This window comes from Podarcis vaucheri (genome assembly GCF_965113315.1).
Source record: "Podarcis vaucheri genome assembly, chromosome: 5".
Taxonomy (NCBI): Eukaryota; Metazoa; Chordata; class Lepidosauria; order Squamata; family Lacertidae; genus Podarcis; species Podarcis vaucheri.
Window position 1 is genome coordinate 42,293,518 of NC_138763.1, and position 22,317 is coordinate 42,315,834.

Consider the following 22,317-nt stretch of genomic DNA (forward strand, 5'->3'; position numbering starts at 1 on the left):
CTTATTTTAAACCACCAGCAGCAGTTTTAAGGAGGGTGGAGAGTACATGATCTGCCAACACTTCTGCTGATGGGGAAGAATGTGAAATGGGGTGGTGGAGGTGGCCATTCCTTTATGAAAAAAGGAGACTTGTGTGAAGCAACACTTAGGCTGGCAGGATTGGGAGGGATAGGTGGTGTTGCATGTGAGAGGATTTTAGATACGGAGCTGGTGGGGAGCCTCAGTTGGTGGGAAGTTTTCAAATATATATAGGTTCATAGAAGGGGAGGTGGTGATGTGGGCAATACTGGTGAATGAATATTGGCAAGCAATGTTAGAATGACAATGGGTACTATTAGATATTGATATGTGAACCACCCTGAGACATCCGGGTATAGCACAGTATATAAATTCAATAAAATAATAATAATAATTAGCAATCCAGATTTGATGGCTAAATGACCAACAGTCTGCACTGCGTATCATATTATATGATCTACAAGGTTTTTAATTTTTTGTCATCTATCAGTAAGCATTCTATCAGGTTGCAGCAAAATGAGCAATGGGAAGCAGGTCAACTCCATTGGATCTTCCGAGAGACCAGCTCCTTTTGGTTTCAGTTTGAACAACCTTATGACCTTTCTAACTGTTACGAAATGTTGCTTGAATTTATTTGTTTTTCCCCCTTTGGCATCATGCATTTTAAACAGTAAGGCAGGAATTGTCTTGTGGTGGTGTTGTTTTTTAATTAATCTGTAAGGGACTGTGGGAGTCTTTGTGCCTGAATAATGGAATGAAAGTGTTAAATAAAGAAAATACAGTGCTATTTTTCTAGAAAAAGAGATGCTGGAACTCACCACGAACACCTCCCTCATTCTCTTAGAATGGCAATGGTGCCCACCTGAGAGGTGCTGGAACGGAGTTCCAGTGAGTTTCCCCTTTAAAAAGTCCTGCGAAAAAATATAAATAAATAACCACTGATCCTACTTCCAGTGCTCCTTGCTGTCATTGCCACTCACTTACTTCCCCACTTGAGTAGGTGAGTAATTGGCTGCGTTTTGGGAGCATATCCCGCTCAAGAGGGCTCACAATATCATAAACATATGATATAAGCAAGGGCCAGATATAGCAGGAAGGAGGGGCAGCAAGGGAACGAAGAGGAGACACTACTACAGATGGTGTCCTGCAAAAAATTAGTTCACATCATTTGGTAGTCCCACTGAATAAATCTTGCTGAGGGCTCTGCCACTTGAAAACCTGGGACTGGCTTTGAATATATGGGTGAGGCTTGGGTTGGGTTTAGACCAGATTACTTTTCCACAGCTGGGGCCCCATAAGTAGGTAGAAGGAATGTCTCTTCAAGCAAGGGTAGTGTAGATAAGAGGTATGGGTCTTGTACTCCTCATGCTGACTGTTGTGAAGGACAGGAGATGGAATCAAATATCCTGGAAAAGGGTGCAGTTAGGCAGAAGGTCCCAACTGAAGTAATTTATCTCATTGCTATTAAAGGACTCTCAAGTCTTGCAGGTTTTAAAACTGGGCTCAGGAAACAATGCTGCTGCTACTAGGAGCGTAGAACAGGGATGCGAAGGAAACGTGAGGCTCTTCAGATGCTGTTGGACTCAAGACTCCTATAATTGCTGGAGCCCAGGCACGAGGACGTTGGGCGCTTGTCGTCTCAACCACCTCTGGAGAGCAGGTGCCTCCTCCACGATGCAGAACTATGAAAGTGCAGAGCGGCACTGGAGCCTGGCAAGGGCTCGGGAGGAAGATTTCCTGCCTGGTCCTAAAGAGGATCTTCCTAGGGCTGGAGCCTGTACAGTACTATCTAACGCTAGTCGAGTTACCCTGAAACGAAAAAGCCACAAGTCTCTTGCAGCGGACTGCTCCGCGAAATAGCCTTTAGCTCTTTGTGCGTGTGCGTATTTGTGCGTAGGGTGGGGAAATAATACTAATAACAATACTAATTCAGCGGCGAGGTGGAAGTGGGAGATGCTGTTATGTCGGCAGACAATAAAGCGGGAAGGGTAGGGTGCAGCTTCACGGTACCGGCGTAGGTTGCGTGCCCGCCTGCTTGCAGTTTGTGTTCCGCTTGGTGATGGGAACAGCGCCCCTGCTGGGCGACGGGAGCGTCGCCTGGAGCGGGACTTTGTTTGCCCATAGCCGAAATGGCGCCGCGAGCGTCAAGGGCTGCTCCCAGACGGGTTCCCTCCGTAGGGCAAAGAGCCGCTTCGCCGCAGCTCTTCCTGGTAGCCGGCGAGGGGCCGGAACCGGAAGCGAGCTGTCAGGAAACCGAAAGAGCCGCGGCGGCTGAAGCAGGAAAGGAGCGTGGCGGTAGCTTACAGGCGCAATAATAATCCGTACGGCGCGAGAGCCCGGGCAGGAGCGGGAGGCGCCCTCTGGCTAAGTCGCGGCACCGGCACCATCGCCTCCCCTCCCCGTGCGGTTCCCCAGCACTGGACGGTGAGTGGGTGCCTGGGTTCCCGGACACCCGCCTCTGAAGACGCCGCCGCCGCCGCTTCTCCTTTTTCGGGCTCTCCTGGGGCGAGATCGGAGGAGGCGGAGTCCATAGGAGCAGGGAAAGCGGGGGGTCTAAGGGACTGGGGCGCGGAGAATTCGGGGTGGTTAAGCAGAGCAAGCTCGTGTTTCAGCACAGCCGCGCGATTTTAAGGCTGCAGTCCTGACGGAGTCGGCTCTGATGCTCAGGTGCTATTGAATCCCGTGGGTTTCACCCCCAGGGTTAGTTAGGATTGCAGCCCGAATTCCGGCAACTTTGTTGCGTTGTCAAGGATTCGGATATCTCGAACCGAAGGACAGAAGGCTGGCAGTTGGATGTTTATTCGCAGAGCTCCTTTGGATCCATACAGACAAGTATTTTTTTGCTAAAGTTGTGTACGAAAAGGAAGATCTAACAAACGAGGGGGTTAGCCCCAGGGCTCTTAGAATCGGTGTTGTTGCAGCAGAGGGACAGGATCGCCTTTCTGAAATCTTACCTGCACAATGGGATTTGTGATCGCAATTGGCATGGTCAGAAGTATCATCATTTGCCATATCTGGACATGCCTGCGTCGTGGAGTCCCACAATGGTGCTAAGACTAGACCGTGAATGCACAGTAGGATGCATTGGATCAAGGGGGAAGCACTAGTATTTTTTAAAAATACTTACTAGGTAGCAGGGCTGAGAATGACACGTTCCTGCTGAGGATTTTGGAGATAGTAAGTTGGATGATAATGACCTAGATGGACTAGCGTCTGACTCAGCAGCTTCTTATGTAATTTCTGCAGTGCCACTTCTTACCTTTACAATATGAAGTACAAGTGAGACAAATTTACTACGTTTTTGGGAAGGATTCATTTTTCTGAGACCTCTGTTTCTCTACTCTCTCAGGCCAACTTCATAGATGATAGAATTGCCATGAGGCTTTTATATGTGCTTTAATATTGCGCTTCCTGCAATATAAAATTATTATTATTCACTTACAAAGTGCCTGCATATTCTAAGTGCTGTGCATGTATTAAAAGAGAAGACAGTCCCTGTAAATAGACTTACAATCTTAATAGACATGATACAGAAGGGGAAAATGGAATCAGGAGGGGAAAAGAGGAAACGGGACTGGAACACCTGCTTATTCACTAGCTCATGATAGACTCATAGAATTGTATAGTTGGAAGGGACCCCGAGGGTCATCTAGTCCAACCCTCTGCAGTGTAGGAATTTCAACACGTGTTTCCCCAATACATGTGAATTAGCCCATTACCTCTGAATCGTCCTAGAATTGCCTCTTTATTTTCCCAGATTTTGTTTATTTATTTTCTTATATGCTGCCTTTCTTCCATCATGGAACCCAAGGTGGCACACATTTTATTCTCAGGTGGTTACTCAACCAGGGGCTGCTTAGCTTCAGCAAGATGGCTTGTGTCAAGATATATACCTTATAACTGATTGCACACCCGTGTGGATTTACAGAAGCATACACTTGCTTAACTATTTCTACTGAAATACAATGCTTAAGTTAAATGTCTTCATTTGTTTCCAGGTTCTTTTATAAGATGGGAACTCTAATTGCACTTATTGGAATATGGGTGAGCTTCTCCCTGGTAAAAGCAGATTCAAAAGCAGTGACGACTTCTTTGACTACTAAGTGGTTTTCCACACCTTTATTACTTGAAGCAAGGTAAGCAAGATGGCTAACTCAATGGGTTTTTTTAAAAAGCAGTTTACATATGTAATCTCCCATATAATTTGTGTCCCTATGTTACAAATGAGGGAGGCTTAGATAGTGGCTTGCCTTAAAATACCCAGTAAATTAATTACTTAATGGAATTTGAATCCGGACTTGTGAAATGCAGTGTCATTGGGGTTTTAAATAAATCCCAAAACAAGTAAAACTTAACATAATGTAATGATTCCTCTCCCCTCCTTTCTTCAGTGAATTTTTAGCAGAAGAAGGTCAAGAGAAATTTTGGAGCTTTGTTGAAACCTGTCAGGACTTTGGATCATCCAATCATGATGGTAATTATTGCATTCCTTGGTTGCTTTGTAATCAGATAGGGTACGCTGTGCTGAATTCTTTGTAAAGGCTCATTGGTATAAATGACAAACACTTAATACAGTTGTACCTCGGACGTTGAACAGAATCCGTTCCGGAAGTCCATTCGACTTCCGAAACATTCGACTTTCAAAGCGCGGCTTCTGATTGGCTGCAGGAAGCTCCTGCAGCCAATCAGAAGTCGCGGAAGCCCCATCGGACGTTCGGTTCCAAAAGAACGCTCGAAAACCAGAACACTCACTTTCGGTTTTTGATTGTTTGGGAGCCGGAACGTTTGACTCCCAAGGCGTTCAGGAGTCGAGGTACGACTGTAACTTGTTTTTCTCTTTCCATTTGTAGAATAATGATAAATATAAAAATAGTAAAGATTTTCATTTATGCTTCACACTTTAATAGGAAATGGTAACCAGTCAAAGCTTATGCAGATATAAATTGGCCATTTAAGGCAGATCTGTAGAACTTAGTGACTGACCAAGCCAAATAAACCTGCTAGCTGCATTTCCCCACTTTCAGAGCCTTTATCTGTGTTGCTGCCTAGTTTGATCTTCAAAAGCAGATTTATTTTGACATGCCACAATACATAGTGGACAGTAATGACTGTAATTTATAATTGATGTCTTTGGAGGGTTAACAAGCTAAAGTAACTAAGACATCGTTATTATTAATGAAGATATATAATATTTTGTTGTAATAGAATTATGTCATAATATGATAGAACTGCTTACTATTGAGGATGTCTCATTAAACGGATTAGACACATTCCAGCAGTCATATCTATAATGCACATGAATTCCAAGTATATCTTAAAAGCAAATATGTGCTTAGCAATTGTAGTAGTGAACAATGAGTATGAATAATCAAGTTCAGAGAAAGAAAGAAAGATATTTTCTGTATGCAGTATTATATGGAGGTAGCCTAGGATCACAGTGTTTACCAGCTTGTAGTCATATATTTCCAACTTGATGACTGCACAGGATGCTGATTCCTTGTGTTGTTTTAAATTGTGTCACTTTTTGCATACAGTTGTAGTATGAACCACAACAATTATCACTGATTTTTAAAATCCCTCTGCACTTGCATTAAAAACTAAATAGTTTACTTTATGGGTTGGCAGGTACTGGTTATTCCTCTTACTATGCAATGCTGCAAGCAGCTTCCCAGAATCTTTCACCTTTGCAACAGAACTTGTTGAAATTTGCCTTGTCTTTGCGCTCTTATTCAGCTACGGTTCAAGCCTTCCAGCAGGTTAGTATATAGCTTTTGGAACATTTCTGATTCTCATGTTTTCATACAGACAGTAATGCAAAAGGAAACATTGGGTGTCTCCTCTCCCTGAACTAGCAACCTAAGCCTTGTGTTTGACCATATTACAATGACTAATTTTTTGACAGTGACGGACTATACTGTGTATATTGGGAGTGGTAATATGTTGATGGACCTTATTGAGTTGACAGATAATATCACCTTCCCTGATTGCTTGCCAGCCTAGACACCAAGGTTAGGTGTAGTGTCTAGGCATTGACAATCTTCCACCTCTTTCCTGACCACTGCCCAGAGAAGTATTGGGCATGGTACCAGTGCTGCAAAAGTTACCACATGGATATTTACGTTCCTTTAAAAAAAAAACCCAAAACTTAAATTTAAAAGGAACGGCTTCTCATTTTGCAATTGCAAAGGAAACTACTTCAGTATCCTGCCCACCATCTTGTTCGCCTACCATTCCTCAATAGCTGCTCACCCAGCATTAATAATAAACACAACACAAGACTGAGAGAAATAAAAGAGGGGAGAGAGATTGGAGGGGGGGAGGGAAGGGAACAAATAAAGTTGCTGTAAGATTATCCCTCTTTCTCTCATTTAGCTCCAAGACAGGAGACCTTTCTTGATTGATTATAAAATGGAGTGATCTTTATTTTGTGTGGTATTTGTCTTTGAAAGAATCTAAGAAGTTTATTCTACCCTCCTCGCTGGTATCCATCTGGGCTGGAAGCAGAAAAGCTGTGCAAATGCGCCCATTCCACAAGTCGTGGCCAGTTTTTTTGATGTGACTCAGTGCTCTACTGTTCGTTCATATGGATCAAAAATGACAATGCACAGATGAATCTATTAGAAGCAGAGTATCTTGTGATCCTGTTACTATGACCATGATTTCCCCCCCACTCTGAAAAAGGTTGACATCTTACTATAATAGATCCATTTTAATACAGATAGCAGCTGATGAGCCCCCACCAGAGGGATGTAATGCATTTTTTGTTGTACATGGAGAGAAGACGTGTGAATCTGACAAACTCAAAATGCTTCTACAAACAGCTTCAGAAAGGTAGTTTTATTTTGTACCAAGGCAGCTATGCTGCTTCTTATTTTGTTAAAATAGGGCAATCTGATTCAGTGTTGGTCATTTGTTCTGTATTACATAATTCTATGATTTCATAGTTTCACGGTGTTTAAATAATTTTATTGTACACTGCTTTGCTATTTTTTATGAGTTGGGGATTTATAAATATTCTGATTAAATGATTGATTAGAATCTTAACATGTTGCTACTTTGGACATAAGGTCCCAGAGTGGGATGCAATCATAAGATTCTGGGGTGGGTTACAACAGTAGATTACAACAAAGATACAAATAGATAACAGCATTACAAGTATAAAACGCATAACGTTCAGTTCCATTTGCAATGGCTTTATAAGTTACACCATTTTAGGAATTCATTCAGTTCCACAATCGTGAGAAGCAGAGCAATAAAGTGCTGGGATTTCCATATGGAAATCTTATTTTAATTCTTCATGAATCACATTTAATGATTCAAACATTAGAATAAGGACTGTCATAGTTACCTATTTATGTCTCTTCTATATGTTCATTGTAGTCATAAGCATTATCTAACCTTGTTTAAATACAGTATTTATATTGGGGTGTTCGTCTTGTTCCAGGCCAAAGCCTTTTATATTCAAAGGTGACCACAAATATCCAGTCTCAGACCCCGAAAGTCCTGTGGTAATCTTGTATGCTGAGATTGGCTCTGAGGAGATGTCTAGATTTCACAGACTACTTGTATCAAAAGTCAATGCTGGAGAAATCACCTACATTCTTAGGCATTACATCGCTGTAAGTACTAAAACAATTTTAGGAAAGTCCACATGATTTCCAGTATTTTTCAGGAGCAATATTAGTTATTTAGGTGCCACTTCAAGAATATTTTGCATTGAGTTCTAAAATCGTGTGTGCTTTTATATAAACCATATTGCCAGTTTTTGATTGCTTTCAATATTGCAACATTTTTGTGTTTTGAGAGAGGGGTTATCTTTTCTGATTATACTGAGAGATTTACAGTGGTGCCCCGCAAGACGAATGCCTCGCAAGACGAAAAACTCGCTAGATGAAAGGGTTTTGCGGTTTTTGAGCTGCTTCTCAAGACGAATTTCCCTATGGGCTTGCTTCGCAAGACGAAAACATCTTGCGTTTTTGCAAGTTTGTTTCCTTTTTCTTAACACCGTTAATACAGTTGCGACTTGACTTCGAGGAGCAACTCATAGAACGCAGTGTGGTAGCCTTTTTTGAGGTTTTTGGCGATTTTTGAAGCTTTTCCAAAACTTTTCCGACACTGTGCTTCACAAGACGAAAAATCCGCTAGACGAAAAAACTCGCAGAACGAATTAATTTCGTCTTGCGAGGCACCACTGTATTCGTCTATTCGTACAAGACAACTGTGAAGCTGAATCTAGACTCACTGTTTTAAAGATCTAGAAACTGTTAGGTCTCAATTTGAAGAGGTAATAGATTCAGGATATTTCTGGTTACAGTTCTTTTTATAGTCTTACTGCCCCTTATAACTTTTGTGGCAATGTGCAATGAAATTTGAGGTTCCAGATATGTAAATACCAGCATGAGAAGGATTGCCAAGACAGCAGGAATCACTACAAGAGCTTCTTAGATGGAAGCTACATTTTTCATCCTCCTACCAGTTGGAGTTCTGAATTGGGCTGCAACTTTCTTATCACAGAGAGGGTGGGTGGGTGTTTATAGCTGAGCTGCAACACAGCTGGGCACTTGTTCCAAGTTTAAATCAGGATGGTCCAACTGCCTGTGATTATGGTTTGGCAAAGTTGGGAGAGATAAACCTAGCAAATGTCTTGTTGTGCCCATGTTACCTTGCTTTTACTCCTTTCTCTCTTGTAGAATCCAAGTAAAGAAAGAGTCTACCTGTCAGGCTATGGTGTGGAGCTGGCCATTAAAAGCACAGAATATAAGGCCAAGGATGATACCCAGGTGAAAGGTGAATTCCTACCTTAAGAGCAGTGATGGTTCCACCATGAACTGGAATATGTTCCAAAGTTGTTTTTAAAATTCTCTTCATATGCTCTCGCTGTTATTCTATTTGGAATTGAATCACTTTTTCAGGGTATATTAGCAATACGCTGCAGTAATCTAAATCATTCATATTTATTTATATACAACCTTTCCACAAGGGAATTCTGCTCAAAATGGCTTGTAACAAGCTAAATAACGATAAATAAAAACCCACTGAGTAGCAATCACTCTGGAATTGATTGCACTTTGACAGGAGCTGCTGAAGCTAGACTAGGCAACCTTTGGATTGATACTCTTAAGGACTGGAAGGTTCATGCATATATTGATGTACTTTAGGATGAGGCAACTTGCCCAGGCAACCCATTAGCTTCCCTTGACGTGGCAGGATTGTGTAGGCTACCAGTTCAAGCTGGAATGGGAAGCTTGTCTGGACTTGCTCTCTCCCTGGCTGTTAGCAATCTGTGTGCCCAATTTCCCCTCAGGACCTAGTTCCAGGGTCTTGCCTCACACTTCCTTCGTCATCTGCTTTCCTTGCAAGGCTGCCTAACCTCTTACACACGTTTAATTTCCTCCCGCAGATTCTTTTTTATGATAATAAGCTGTGGTGCATGAAAAGTAGCGCATTTTCTATATGAAGGAAAAGCCATTGTAATTTTTATCTGTGTTTTGTATATCCTACTTTGTGTTAATCCCTCCCTTCCACCAGTTTGCTGGCTTCAAATGCTACTAGCATGGTGTTGGCTACTGAGTAAAAACATGCAGAAAAACATGCAGAGGCAGAATGAGGAGTGTCGTCATCGTTCTGTCCTTTTTTGTGTGACAAGCCACTTCTTTAGAAAAAAGTGTTTGATGTTTGCTCCCTCTGGAGCCAGAGTGAGGAGAGTCTCACTCTGAGACTCTTCACAGTAGCAGTGGAGAGCAACACCAGAGTATTCACTGGTTGACAGAAGTAGTATTATAAAACCCTCAGGGAATGAGTGGCAAGGAATGTCACTGTTCCCCCCTCACCAAGGAATGACCCCATTACACTTTGGTGCCTGTTGTAAGAAGTAGCAGCAATTGTCTACTTATCTTAGAAACAAGAAGTGCTTGCTGTTACGGCTGTCTGCAGTGCTAATATTGTGTGCTGAAGGCTTGCAAAGCGTGTCAGACTCTTTATGACTGATCGTTTCCTAAATGGTATCATAATCAGGAGTTTTTTCATGTTTCTATAGGTGCAGATGTGAATGCAACAGTAATAGGTGAAAATGACCCAATTGATGAAGTGCAGGGATTTCTATTTGGAAAACTGAGGTACGTCATGCTCTTGGCAAACATGTTCATTTTCCTTGGCTTTTCCACCTAAGGCATTCCAGAAACCAACTTGCAAGGAAATACATAAAGAAGATTGCAGGGAGGGGGCTCAGTAAAAGTGCACATGTTTTGCTTGCGAAAGGTCCCAGGTTTGGTCCCGGCATCAGCAGGTGAGGATGGGAAGGACTTCTACCTGAAACCCTGGAGAGCTGCTGCCAGTCAGTGTTGGCAGTCTTGAGTTAGATGGGCCTATTAAACTGTATACAGCAGCTTCCTCTGTTACTTTTAGCTGCATTTTCCGACAAAATATTAAGAAAAGGGACCCAAATCCACATCTATTAAGGGCAGTTGTGCTGGAAGGTAAACAGCGTTTCCATGTGCTGCTCTGGTTCGCCAGAAGCGGCTTAGTCATGACCTGGAAGCTGTCTGCAGACAAACGCCGGCTCCCTCGGCCTATAGAGCGAGATGAGCGCGCAACCCCAGAGTCGTCCGCTAATGGTCAGGGGTACCCTTACCTTTAATAATATAGGTTTCCTTAATTCATTTTTTATTCCAGGCAGTTGCACCCCAGTTTGAAAGAAGAACTGAAAGAACTGAGAAAACATCTTGTTGAAAGCACCAATGAAATGGCGCCCTTAAAAGTGTGGCAATTACAAGGTAAGTATCCATATTAGACCCCTCTCCTGCAAATCTGAAATGTGAACTTCAGCTTCCTAGGAGCTCTTATGCTGCACTTAAGTCCTTATATACACACACTAAAATAAATTTATTATGCCTTCGTTACGAAGTGCTCCTGTGTCAGCAGAAGCATCCATAAATGCAACCGTTCCCAGAACAGATACAAGCACGAAGACACTTTCCATCAGCACCACCCCAAGGCATTTTCCCTTTGTGCAAAGCATCCAATTGAATGCTGTTGCATTTTTTACACGTCAACATATTTCAAAGCACAGGTTCCTTCAGCAAACATCTTAAACTTTTGAATTACATAGAATAGCTGAAGTAGTTTCCTCATGGTGCCAGATAGGTACAATATTTCTGCAAACTGCTTCAGCTCTTCTGCATATTTTGAAGAAGAAAACTTTGCTCCTAACAGCATTCACCTGGAGTTCATCTTCTATGTCTTCAATCCAAAATCCCATTGTGCCTTGTTGGGATGGACTTTGATGAAGGTGTCCCTCTACCCACAGAGTGATGCCAGCATCAACTCCCAGCTCCTCATTCCACCTGGTGGTAGCTCATGGAAAGCCCCTAAATGGGGTGTTCTAGGGAAGCCCCATGACTGTCACTGCTGGATCCCAAGCAGACCCCACTGCTGCCTTGTGATGTCTTCAAGCCGAATCATTGCACCAGCTCCAGGCTGCCACAGTGATTTGCCTGCCTCTTCTGCTGTGGCCAGCAGGAGCAAGAAGGCTGCCAAGGTGGTGACAACACAACCCTGCCACTGCCTGCCAGGGCTTTGGATTGCTCCGTTAGTTGACATTAAGCAAACAAGTTCCTTCTTTTGCATTCTTCTTATTTCGGTGCCTCCGTTTTTTTTTTTTTTTGCCAGTTGCATTCTTCGCAGCTGCATTATAGTTACAGCTCATAGTTGCATTATAGATAACTCAAGGTGACGAAAGACTGCAGTCCTGAACCCACTTGGGAGTAAGCCCCATTGGAGGCAGTGGCATTTTCTTCTGAGTAAACCTGTGCAGTAAAATTCCCAAATCCTTCTGGTTCACTTCCAACTGGTGAATGTTTCTCGGCATTATATTCAGTTGTATGAATTGTGCTAAGAACAGAACATTGGTGGATGCGCTGTGAGCAGTTTCATCAAAGTGCGTGAGAGGACTAATTGGGTGTTTAAGAGCTTCAAGAGATTAGGCTGATCTTGGCACCTAGCAGAGTTAAGCTTTACAACGTTCCAGGTTTGAAGGACTGCCTTATGATTGAACTATTTTCAATTTTAGATCTGAGCTTCCAAACTGCTGCCCGTATTCTGGCTGCTCCTACGGTGGATGCTTTGATGGTCATGAAAGATCTAAGTCAGAATTTTCCCACAAAGGCTAGGTAACTGCTGCTGCTGCTGCTGCTGCTGCTGCTAAGCAAATGTAGATTATTGTGCTGTTTACTTTGGTGAAAGTGATCAAAGATCCCAGAGTAGATTGGGGATCCTGGTTGTTGAAACGGAAACAAACTACTTTGGCCCCCTTACTTGTGGGGAAATGGTTGCCCCAGTGTGGTCCATCCAGCTTCCACCAGCTAACTGATAGTTTGGCAACGAGCAATTGTGGAATTAGATCATTTTAAAAGGGAAGACTTGCTTTTCAACATATCTGCTATAATTTTGCTCTTAATACCTTGAAAACTTTGGTATGAATTGGTGGTGAAATACCCCTTGCATATTTGAAAATATTAAATATGGCCACCTTGAAAGTTCAATGAAAATGCAAGGTTTTTCTCTGATAAAGTAGAGACAAGTTGGCAGCAGAAAGGATTCACATATACAGAAAGGCGCTGGAGGTGGAGAAAATGCCTGCGTTCAGCCAGGAATAAGAAAACCATTCATAATCGGTTTGCGAGGAACTGGGGCAGGAAAGACATAACCGGGCAGCTATACAGCCAACAACAACCTGCACTGATCATATCTTCAGTGAGGGGGGCAGGCTATACCTGAAAAGTCAGTATTTCTGCATCATCAGTACTACAGCATTTGTAATCTTAAGTGCATATTAGTGTTTTCTATTAAATAAGAGCTGTTAAGTTCATAGTTGGCTCAGATTACCAATCTCTTTTAAGGGATAATGACTTCCTCCTGGCATGTGTCCTTTTGGATTTAAAAGCTGAAAGCACTTAATTCTTGTGCAACCATTTTTGGCACAAATTTTGAAGATGTCAAACTTTGTAGGGTTTAGTATGTGGAGTCCCCCCCCCCCCCCATTGACTGCACTAGAGAGCTTATATGAAATAGATGAATTATTGTCCTTGCAGTTGCAATGTTTTCTATACTGTATGAATTCCAGTATCTGTTTACTTGTAACAATTGTATGCCCTAGTGGGACATGTTGGAGTGGAACAGATGTAAAAACAAAAGAAGAGGTAGGACAGGCAATTAATGATAACTTGTGACTCTTTTGGTTTCTGTAGGGCAATAACAAAAACAGTTGTTTCTTCAGAACTCAGATCAGAAATTGAAGAGAACCAAAAGGTAATTGTATGGAGCCTTATTGTATTGGAGCCTCTTGGCAAAATAGGGATTTGAACCTAGGTCTCCTGGGCTAACACTAGCCATTAAGCCACACTGCCTCTCTGTATTTAAAAAGTACATTTTATCGAGCTCTCAATACTTTGAAATGCTGTTCTTCTTCCAGAATGTCCAGAATGTTTTGTTGGTTTCTGGTTGTACTGTAGTAGCTACAGTCTGGGGCAGAATTTGGAGGAAAGGTTCTTCATTATATCATAGAACCATAGAATTGTAGAGTTGGAAGGGGCACCGAGGGCCATCTAGTCTAACCCCCTGCAATGCAGGAATCTCATCTAAAGCATCTAGGACAGGTGGCCAGCCAACCTCTACTTAAATACCTCCGGTGAAGAAGACTCCACTACCTTCTGAGGGAGTTTGTTCCAGTGAACCCTAACACTGTTCTGTGCAAGGTTTATATTCTACAAGCTCAGAAACTATGAGCCAAGTGGATCCTAACTGGTTTTATCTGGTTATTTCCCAGGGAATAGTCACAAGCTGTTACTCAAGGAAAACTTGGCTTTTTGGGTTTTGCCTTGCTTTTGAATAAGTCCCACTGGGTGTCAAACTTGAAACTTAGTGGCTTCTGTGATGTGTTCTGGGGATTAAACAAATAGAAACTTTAACAACTGGCACAGCAGGAGCAGTACAATCCCCTCAATTGACTTCTTTATCTCTGTTTAAGACTGAAATCACAGCGTAATTGAATCTGCTGCATAATATCTGTTTAACTTTCTCTTTAAGGGAATAATGTATCTATCTGCATATCTATTTACTGTAAGAAATGTCAGGGTGAATGTGCAAAATATCAGGAATGCTGTCTTAACAAGCTCCCTGAAGAGTCCCATTCTAGAAAAGAATTACCTCAGAGGAACTGGGTTGTCACAACAATTAGAAAAGAAACAGTGGGGCAGAATGTTGCTCAGATATCAGAATACAAATACCTCTTAACAGTTCAGCATAACAGGTTTTAACAGTGCAATCCCAGACATGTTTACCTAAAAGTAAGCCCCACTAAATAAGTGGGTATAGGATTGCAACCTAGATTGCTCTAAATCTACAATGAGGACTGAACTTTGCAATTTACATGGCATCAAAAAATGCTTATTATTATATATGAATCTCAGTCTTGAGGGTAGGCTGGTTGAAGTGAGAGAAGTAACTTTGGTAAGATTATTTTTCTTTGCTTGATTTAGCCCCCAGAGGTGACCTCAGACAGCTTTGTGCGCCCATTTTGATTTCATCTGGGCTTGAATGCAAATGATGGCCACTGATAGTGGCCTTTATATTTTGCTTATGGTGCACTAACTTTATCCCTTTTACATCAGTCTCTATTATACTTTCAGCTAGTAAGCTGCCACCCCCATATCATTTATCAGCCATAATATCATAAGTACCTCAATATTCCTTAAAATGGCTAACATTATTCTAGAGTATGATAAAACCACTTTGTTAAATTTATTTATCGGTCAAGTGTGTAGGCAGATTGCTTGAGGACAAGTAAGTAGTTGATACATTTTACTTCCCCATGTCTACATAGAACCTTGGATACTATAAAGAAGAGCGGTAATTGAAATGGGAACACAGCTTGTAATTGCTCCACATCATCAAAGAATGGGCAGTCAGCAGGCCTTATTTAGCATGCAATCCAAACCCCTGGTGGTTGGCAGCAGGGCTTAACGGGTGCTACAATAACATCTGGAGTCTCTCTGCTTGTGTCAGGCAGGTTGCAAGTTGTGATGGGTAGGAAAACATTTTAGTTCAGTGGCACGAGCTCCAGGTTGGTGCAACAGAGAGGCCTGGATTAACGTGGAGGTACTTAGAAGCCAATGAATACAGGCAGCAACCATTTTGCATGCATCCACCAATGTGTGGGTCCTTTTGGATTTGGAACAAGGCAGAATGGGGTTGGGTTGGGTTTATGTGCACTCCGCTGAGGTGCACAGGGGCCAGGAATGGAACCTGTGCAAAATGGTCGTCACCTGTACTTGGCTGCTCCAGTTCACTTGAAAGTTCATTGGTAGGTGAGCCCTGCTAATAGCAGAGCATGAATACAAGTAAAGGGAAACCTCCTCATCCAGACTCCTTCCTGTGTGGTGGATCAGGGGTTTGGATCACTCTATTAATACAGTCATACCTCGGGTTACAGACGCTTCGGGTTGTGCGATTTTGGGCTGCGCACTGCGCCAAACCCGGAAGTACCAGAACGGGTTACTTCCAGGTTTCGGCGCTTGCCCATGTGCAGAAGCGCTGAATTGCGACCCGCGCGTGCACAGACGCACTTTTGCGGCTTGCGAATGTTCGCAACCCGAGCGTCCACTGTACCTCATCATTCTATTTTTATCATAAGATAATTCACACTCTGTGCTGCATTAGATTAATACTTATAGCTGATTTGCTATCAAGGCAGGACCAACTGAATTTCCATTTCTGGGATCAGTTAACATTTTAAATGCACATCTTTGAAAAGATTTGATCTTAAGTTATGTGTTATTCAAGTCTTGTATTTAAAGAAGTCTATTAATGTCTTTGTTGCACTTTTTCCTCAGTACTTCAAAGGAACCTTAGGTTTACAGTCTGGGGATTCTGCCCTGTTCATCAATGGGCTGCACATAGATCTAGACACACAGGACATATTTAGGTATGAACTCTTCAAATTCTTCTTAACTTAGGTTATGGTATAGCAATATAAAATGCTACAGTATTATCAGCTGGTGGCGTTCTAAAGTTTTATCTGATCTGTGCTCTTTCTAGTTTGTTTGATGTCCTGAGGAACGAAGCTCGTGTTATGGAAGGGCTGCACAGTTTGGGAATTGTTGGCCTTTCCATGCACAATGTGTTAAAGCTGAACATCCAGCCATCGGACTCTGACTATGCTGTAGATATCAGAAGTCCTGCTATTTCAGTGAGTATGTGGGGTGAGATTTCCACCGATCAGTAAAAAAAATCATTCACAGTATGTTATATATCCTGGTACACTTGTGCACATTCTTCACTGAAGTGTAAATTCTTTGAGGCAAGTCTTCAATCTTATTTTAGTTCAACATATGAATCCATACAGTTCAGTTACTTCCACTGCATTTGAATTGTTAAATAGTGGCCCTAAATTGAAATAAGTTCTAATAGTCCAAGCAACAAGTATTTTTAATTTATCTTGTTTGACTTTCTTTTCTTTTTAGTGGATCAATAATCTTGAAGTTGACAGCAGATACAATTCTTGGCCTTCCAGTGTCCAGGAGCTGCTGCGCCCTACTTTCCCTGGTGTAATCAGACAAATAAGGAAAAACTTCCATAATTTTGTAAGTGGTATCTTATTTTGGTCTATGAACTTCACTCTAAGATTTCAAGGGTTGGGCAACTTAAGATTTTATTTGTATGCAATGTTAATTTCTATTATAAGTTTTCCACTAAAATTAAGATAATCCTATATATTTAGCTTAGTGTATCTGTTCCAATATAAAAAACCCCATACAAATAAGAATCCATAGAGAGATCTAAAACATTTAAAATTAAAATTGTGAAACATGGTTCTAGTCCTTCTGAAGTGATGTAATGGCATCTGAATCCGTACTTTGCTATGACTTTCAGGTACTCATCGTAGACCCGTCCCATGAGAGCTCGGCGGAGTTGCTTAGCGTGGCTGAAATGTTCCTTAGTAACCACATACCATTGAGGTAATGCTGCAGTTTCTATGTGTGTGGAACTTACAATTTTATTTTTGAAGCTGAGTAATGTTCACAGCTACAGGGACGCGGGTGGCGCTGTGGGTTAAACCACTGAGCCTCTTGGGCTTGCCAATCAGAAGGTCAGTGGTTCGAATCCCCGTGACGGGGTGAGCTCCCGTTGCTCGGTCCCTGCTCCTGCCAACCTAGCAGTTCGAAAGCACGTCAAAGTGCAAGTAGATAAATAGGTACCGCTCCGGCGGGAAGGTAAACAGTGTTTCTGTGCGCTGCCCTGGTTCGCCAGAAGCGGATTAGTCATGCTGGCCACATGACCCGGAAGCTGTACGCTGGCTCCCTCGGCCAATAAAGTGAGATGAGTGCCGCAACCCCATAGTCGACCACGACTGGACCTAATGGTCAGGGGTCCCTTTACCTTTAATATTCACAGCTGATCAGCTTTCCGAACCTATGAAAAGTACATATTTGGCATGATGGGAGTTTTTCTTGAGCAACCATGCATCTCCACTACCTCTTATTCCTAACTGTATGAGAGAGGAGCCTTTTGGGTCTGATCACATATGGGAAGTATCTGGAGGTCCTGGTTTATACCAAGTGGCTGTGGGAAATCTGATATGGGGCACATGCTTATGCCTATGCGAGTTTTGCACACATGTGAAATACCACAGATATGGAGGAATGATGCAGATGTAGCATTATATGATTGTGTACCACAATGCCTCCTCCTCCTCCTCATGGATGACTTCTTCACACCAGCCAGATTCATGGCTCAGTCCATGTCTGCACCAATGTCAGCCATGGTTAATGCTAACCAGGTCTGGCTCCTATCTCAGGATTTGAAACCAGAGCTTGATGTTAGTTCCATTGTCTGGTTAGGATTGAACCCTGGTTAGCCTTAAGCTTGGTTAGTTTGTGCATCAAGAGAGGAAGGGGTTGCAGGGGAAAGAGCGCAATCCGACAGCTCATTCCTACATCCCTTCAACCACTGATAAAGGATCGGTAATATTTAGTGGTGGTCAGTGTCACTCGTGTTCACAAACCTAAACATTTCCACTGCAGATGCTGTGCTTTTGAATATATGATTTGGATTTTAGTCTGTTTTCTTTTGTTTTGTTAATAGGATTGGACTGGTTTTTGTGGTTAATGACTCTGAAGATGTTGATGGTTTACAAGATGCTGGGGTCGCTCTCCTTCGAGCCTACAATTACGTTGCGCAAGAAGTTGATAATAATTTTGCCTTCCAGACGGTTATATCTGTGAGTGTTTTGGAGAGAATTAATGCAGCTGTATTTGTTTATGTCAGCCTTGAGGCTGTTGCAACAAGAAGAGACACTTCTTGTTGCAGCAGTTTGCCTTTTCAGAATATTTGGGTTAATGATTATGAAAGTGGTAATGTACTTGCTGTCAGTGATATGAGGGCAGGTTCTGTTGTGAGTTCTTGACTGTCTCTTTTGTGGAAGGATAACTTTTCTTGCCAAAGCCACTTTTCTCCCACTGCACTGTTCTCCAAGTTAAGCTGTAAAATTGAAGTGACATGTGCTCTCTATTGTGCATTCCTAATGTAAATGTAATAGATATGTAATAGAAAGGCTAGGTGAGGAACGATCTGGTACACTGTTGTGCATTTTCACATCTTTTCATTATCCTGTAACTATAGTGATGGCAGCATGGGATTGGAGGGTAGGGGGGCAGAATATAAATCATCCTTGGCACCACAACGATGCTTTTAATGCTGCCCTTCCCTTGCTCCTGTCTCCACCCTGGTCCCTCTACCTTATCGCTGATGTACCTGTGGAATTGAGAGCTTGTTGTCACAGTCATACTTGTCTCTTGGCCAAGGCTTGTATGTGTTTGGGGGGGGGAGTGGGTAAGAGTGGATTCCTCCATCCTTCCTGCCCTACATTGTGTGCCGTGTGCTGTCTTCCCTTTCCTGTTGTCCCTGCAGTTTGATTTTAGCCTTCAACTCGCTCTTAACAAAGTTGGTTCGTAATGGTGATCGGCCTTTTTTAGAGGCTCATCCATGCCACCATCAGTAATTTACTTCCCCTCATGACATTCTGCTGGGCACTTAAACATCCTGGGAAAATAAAGATATTGGGAGAACTCATGAGAAACTTTTCACTGTAAGAACCTGTAAAATAGATAACCAAAGCAGTTTGTAATGCATGCATACAGCCATCTATCCGTCTGTACTGTATGATATGTATAATTATTTTCCTGCAGACATCAGCTTTGCAGATCTAGCCTACACCGAGTGTTGGGATGTAGCGATATTATGTTGCTCTATAAGACACTGCACGTGAGCAAAAAATAAGGCTGCTAGTTTTGTCACTTTTGCTTACCTTACTGCTTCTAAGGCCTGGGGATGATGGGACAAAAAGACTAAGCTAAACGCTTCATGGATAATGTGGGTTTTGCACTGCTGAGGTCTTCCTGGAGCGAGTTTGGTACATAAGGGCAGGCAAAGCGAAATTGAGAGAACAGCTGATTTATTGATGATCCTTTGAAGTGTAAGGAGAAGAGGTAATGTTTTTAACTGTGCATGTGTCAATGTTTTCTTGACAGATATACAACAAAGTAAATACAGGAGAAAAACTCAAAGTGGAGCATGTGGTTAGTGTTCTTGAGAAGCAGTATCCTTATGTAGAAGTGAACAGCATCTTAGGAGTTGATTCTGCTTATGATCACAATAGGAAGGTAAGGCATTCACATGTGCAGCTTATCCGTTTTCAAACCCCATGACTCTTTTGGAGAATAAAATTTCTGCCAAACTATTCATTGGAGTGGTCAGAGGTGCCAACAGGATTTTCTGGGCCAGTTACAGCAGTATTTACACACCATAACCTGCTTTCGCATAGGTTATTTTGGAAACATGGACTGTGTTGCAATAGATAAAGTCAGTAGAGGCAGAAAGAAAAAAAATCTTACTTGTATCTTTTGTACATTTCAGGAAGGACGTGGCTACTACGAACAGACAGGTGTGGGGCCCTTACCTATTGTGCTTTTCAACGGAATGCCCTTTCAAAAGGAACAACTAGATCCCGATGAACTAGAAACTGTGACAATGCATAAAATACTAGAAACCACCAGCTTTTTCCAGAGGGCTGTGTATTTGGTAAGCCATGTTGCTTGTAGTCAGGGATTTCAAAGACCTCTTCGGTGCTTAAAGATGATGGCTAAGAGTTAAAGAACTGTGCAGCTAGTTCTGTGCTTCTAAGCAGGCTGTAGGTTTACCTTTCCCAAATGGCAGCCCCCCATTGCCACAGAGGAAACTGCTATGTCACAGATCGGCTGTTCCAAGAAATGTAAAAATCCAAGGGGTTGCACATAAGAAGCATTTTAACATCTTGCAAAATATTGAAATCCTAATATGTCTTTAAATGACCTATTTGAAGGGGAGGTTCTGAGAGAACAAGGAATAAAACTAAAATTTAAAAAAATGATTTGACTTCTCAATATTATTCTGATTTTCAGACCAGTTCCAAAACATGCTTTTTGTTTGTTTGAGGTTTTAGATTTGATTTTTTCTTTCTTTTTCAGGGTGAATTATCAAATGATCAAGATGTGGTTGAATATATCATGAACCAGCCTAATGTTGTGCCAAGAATCAACTCACGGATCTTGATGTCTGACAGAGAGTACCTAGATTTAACCGCAACTAGTAAGGCACACTTGCTGTTGAATCCATACAGAATTTTAATAACAACAATAACTTGTTAGTGGACAATAAGATATGATTTGGACACTAGTTTGTACTCCCCGCCCCCTTCTGGCATGGCAACAAGCTGTTCAGAAATGCCCACTTGCATTTTAAACTACAGTCGTACCTCTTGTTACGTCCGCTTCATGTTACGTTCTTTCAGGATACGTCCCGTGGCGGCCCAGAAGTACCGGAAAGGGTTACTTCCAGGTTTTGCTGCTCGCGCATGCGCAGGGGCGCAAAATGACATCATGCGTAGAAGCGGCGAATTGCGACCTGCGCACACACAGAGGCGGGTTGCGTTCTTCTCATGTTGCGAACGGGGCTCCAGAACGGACCCGTTCATAACTAGAGGTACCGCTGTAAGTGTGCAGTTTGTTGTTCTGTCCAAACTTGGACAAACTGCAGTTAGTTTAGACTGGTTGGTCAAGACAAATAAAAAAATACAATTATTCTAATCTTAAAACAGAAGCAAATAAATGTTTCCAGTCTCCTCGTCATGGATGTGGCAGAGTAGGAGGGGAGATGAAGGAATTCACTAGCTGAAGCCTCCTGCAGGCAACATTAAGCTGTAGTTTAGCATTGTATCATAATAATAATAATAATAATAATAATAATAATAATAATAATAATAATAATAATAAAAAATTATTTATACCCCACCTATTTGGCTGGGTTTCCCCAGCCACTCTGGGCGGCTTCCAACAAAGATTAAAAATACATTAAAACATCAGTCATTAAAAAGCTCCCTAAGCAGGGCTGCCTTCAGATGTCTTCTAAATGTCAGATAGTTGTTCTTCTCTTTGACATCTGATGGGAGGGCATTCCACAGGGCGGGTGCCACTACTGAGAAGGCCCTCTGCCTGGTTCACTGTAACTTGGCTTCTTGCAGTGAGGGAACCGCCAGAAGGCCCTCAGCGCTGGAACTCAGTGTCCAGGCAGAATGATGGGGGTGGAGACGCTCCTTCAGGTATACTGGTAAATGTTGTTTAAGAGTTTGAAGGTTTTCAGGCATTTTGTATTGGAGAAATACAAGGGCTCTGTAATTTATTGGGTGGCTTTCTGCCCTTTCTCACTCCTAGCCCCTGTTCCTTGACGTTGCAGCTGTTCTTGCCTACGCTTTATCATTTGCTCATCTTTCCTTGTCCAAATTCTACAATGAATTATTTAGGAACATGCCCTGTAGGAACATTTTATTGGGAATTTGCTACCAAAGAGGGTAATTTTCTTTTTAAAATTAATAGAATTTGATTTAAAGTGGTGATTGTTGATGAGTTAATTTTTTTCTTGCAGATAATTTCTTTGTGGATGATTATGCTAGATTTACATTCATGGATTCCAAGCACAAGACAGCTGCTATAGCCAACAGCATGACCTACATGACCAAGAAAGGTACAATTATGGGAGTCCTGTCTCTTTCTGCTACTTTTTTGGCCAGGGTTCCTTTTGTGTTGTGAATCATAGCAAAGCATTTTTAAAATGTTTCTAATGGTGCCATGTTACTGCTCCTTCTTTGCGCTAGTTTTAATCTCACTCTGCCCTCTGATCGATCCTTAAATGTATGCCCAGTTTTATCTGATC

The 22,317-nt window shown here is 42.1% G+C and overlaps 1 protein-coding gene across 2 annotated transcripts in view; it reads left to right on the forward strand.

Annotated features, from left to right (window-relative positions):
• Positions 1-2,254: 2,254 nt before the first annotated feature.
• Positions 2,255-22,317, forward strand: part of UGGT1 (UDP-glucose glycoprotein glucosyltransferase 1) — a 44,487-nt gene continuing 24,424 nt past the window's right edge. For both annotated transcript variants that reach the window (XM_082223682.1, XM_082223683.1), the window contains exons 1-20: positions 2,255-2,442; positions 4,017-4,154; positions 4,410-4,492; positions 5,644-5,774; positions 6,737-6,849; positions 7,463-7,637; positions 8,709-8,805; positions 10,055-10,133; positions 10,690-10,790; positions 12,086-12,185; positions 13,263-13,323; positions 15,906-15,997; positions 16,111-16,261; positions 16,536-16,655; positions 16,945-17,030; positions 18,157-18,292; positions 19,602-19,733; positions 19,987-20,151; positions 20,577-20,697; positions 22,030-22,128. In XM_082223682.1, the coding sequence (XP_082079808.1) occupies positions 4,030-4,154; positions 4,410-4,492; positions 5,644-5,774; positions 6,737-6,849; positions 7,463-7,637; positions 8,709-8,805; positions 10,055-10,133; positions 10,690-10,790; positions 12,086-12,185; positions 13,263-13,323; positions 15,906-15,997; positions 16,111-16,261; positions 16,536-16,655; positions 16,945-17,030; positions 18,157-18,292; positions 19,602-19,733; positions 19,987-20,151; positions 20,577-20,697; positions 22,030-22,128 (2,167 nt within the window). In that variant the 5' untranslated portion in view covers positions 2,255-2,442; positions 4,017-4,029. The remainder of the gene's footprint in view (positions 2,443-4,016; positions 4,155-4,409; positions 4,493-5,643; positions 5,775-6,736; positions 6,850-7,462; positions 7,638-8,708; positions 8,806-10,054; positions 10,134-10,689; positions 10,791-12,085; positions 12,186-13,262; positions 13,324-15,905; positions 15,998-16,110; positions 16,262-16,535; positions 16,656-16,944; positions 17,031-18,156; positions 18,293-19,601; positions 19,734-19,986; positions 20,152-20,576; positions 20,698-22,029; positions 22,129-22,317) is intronic.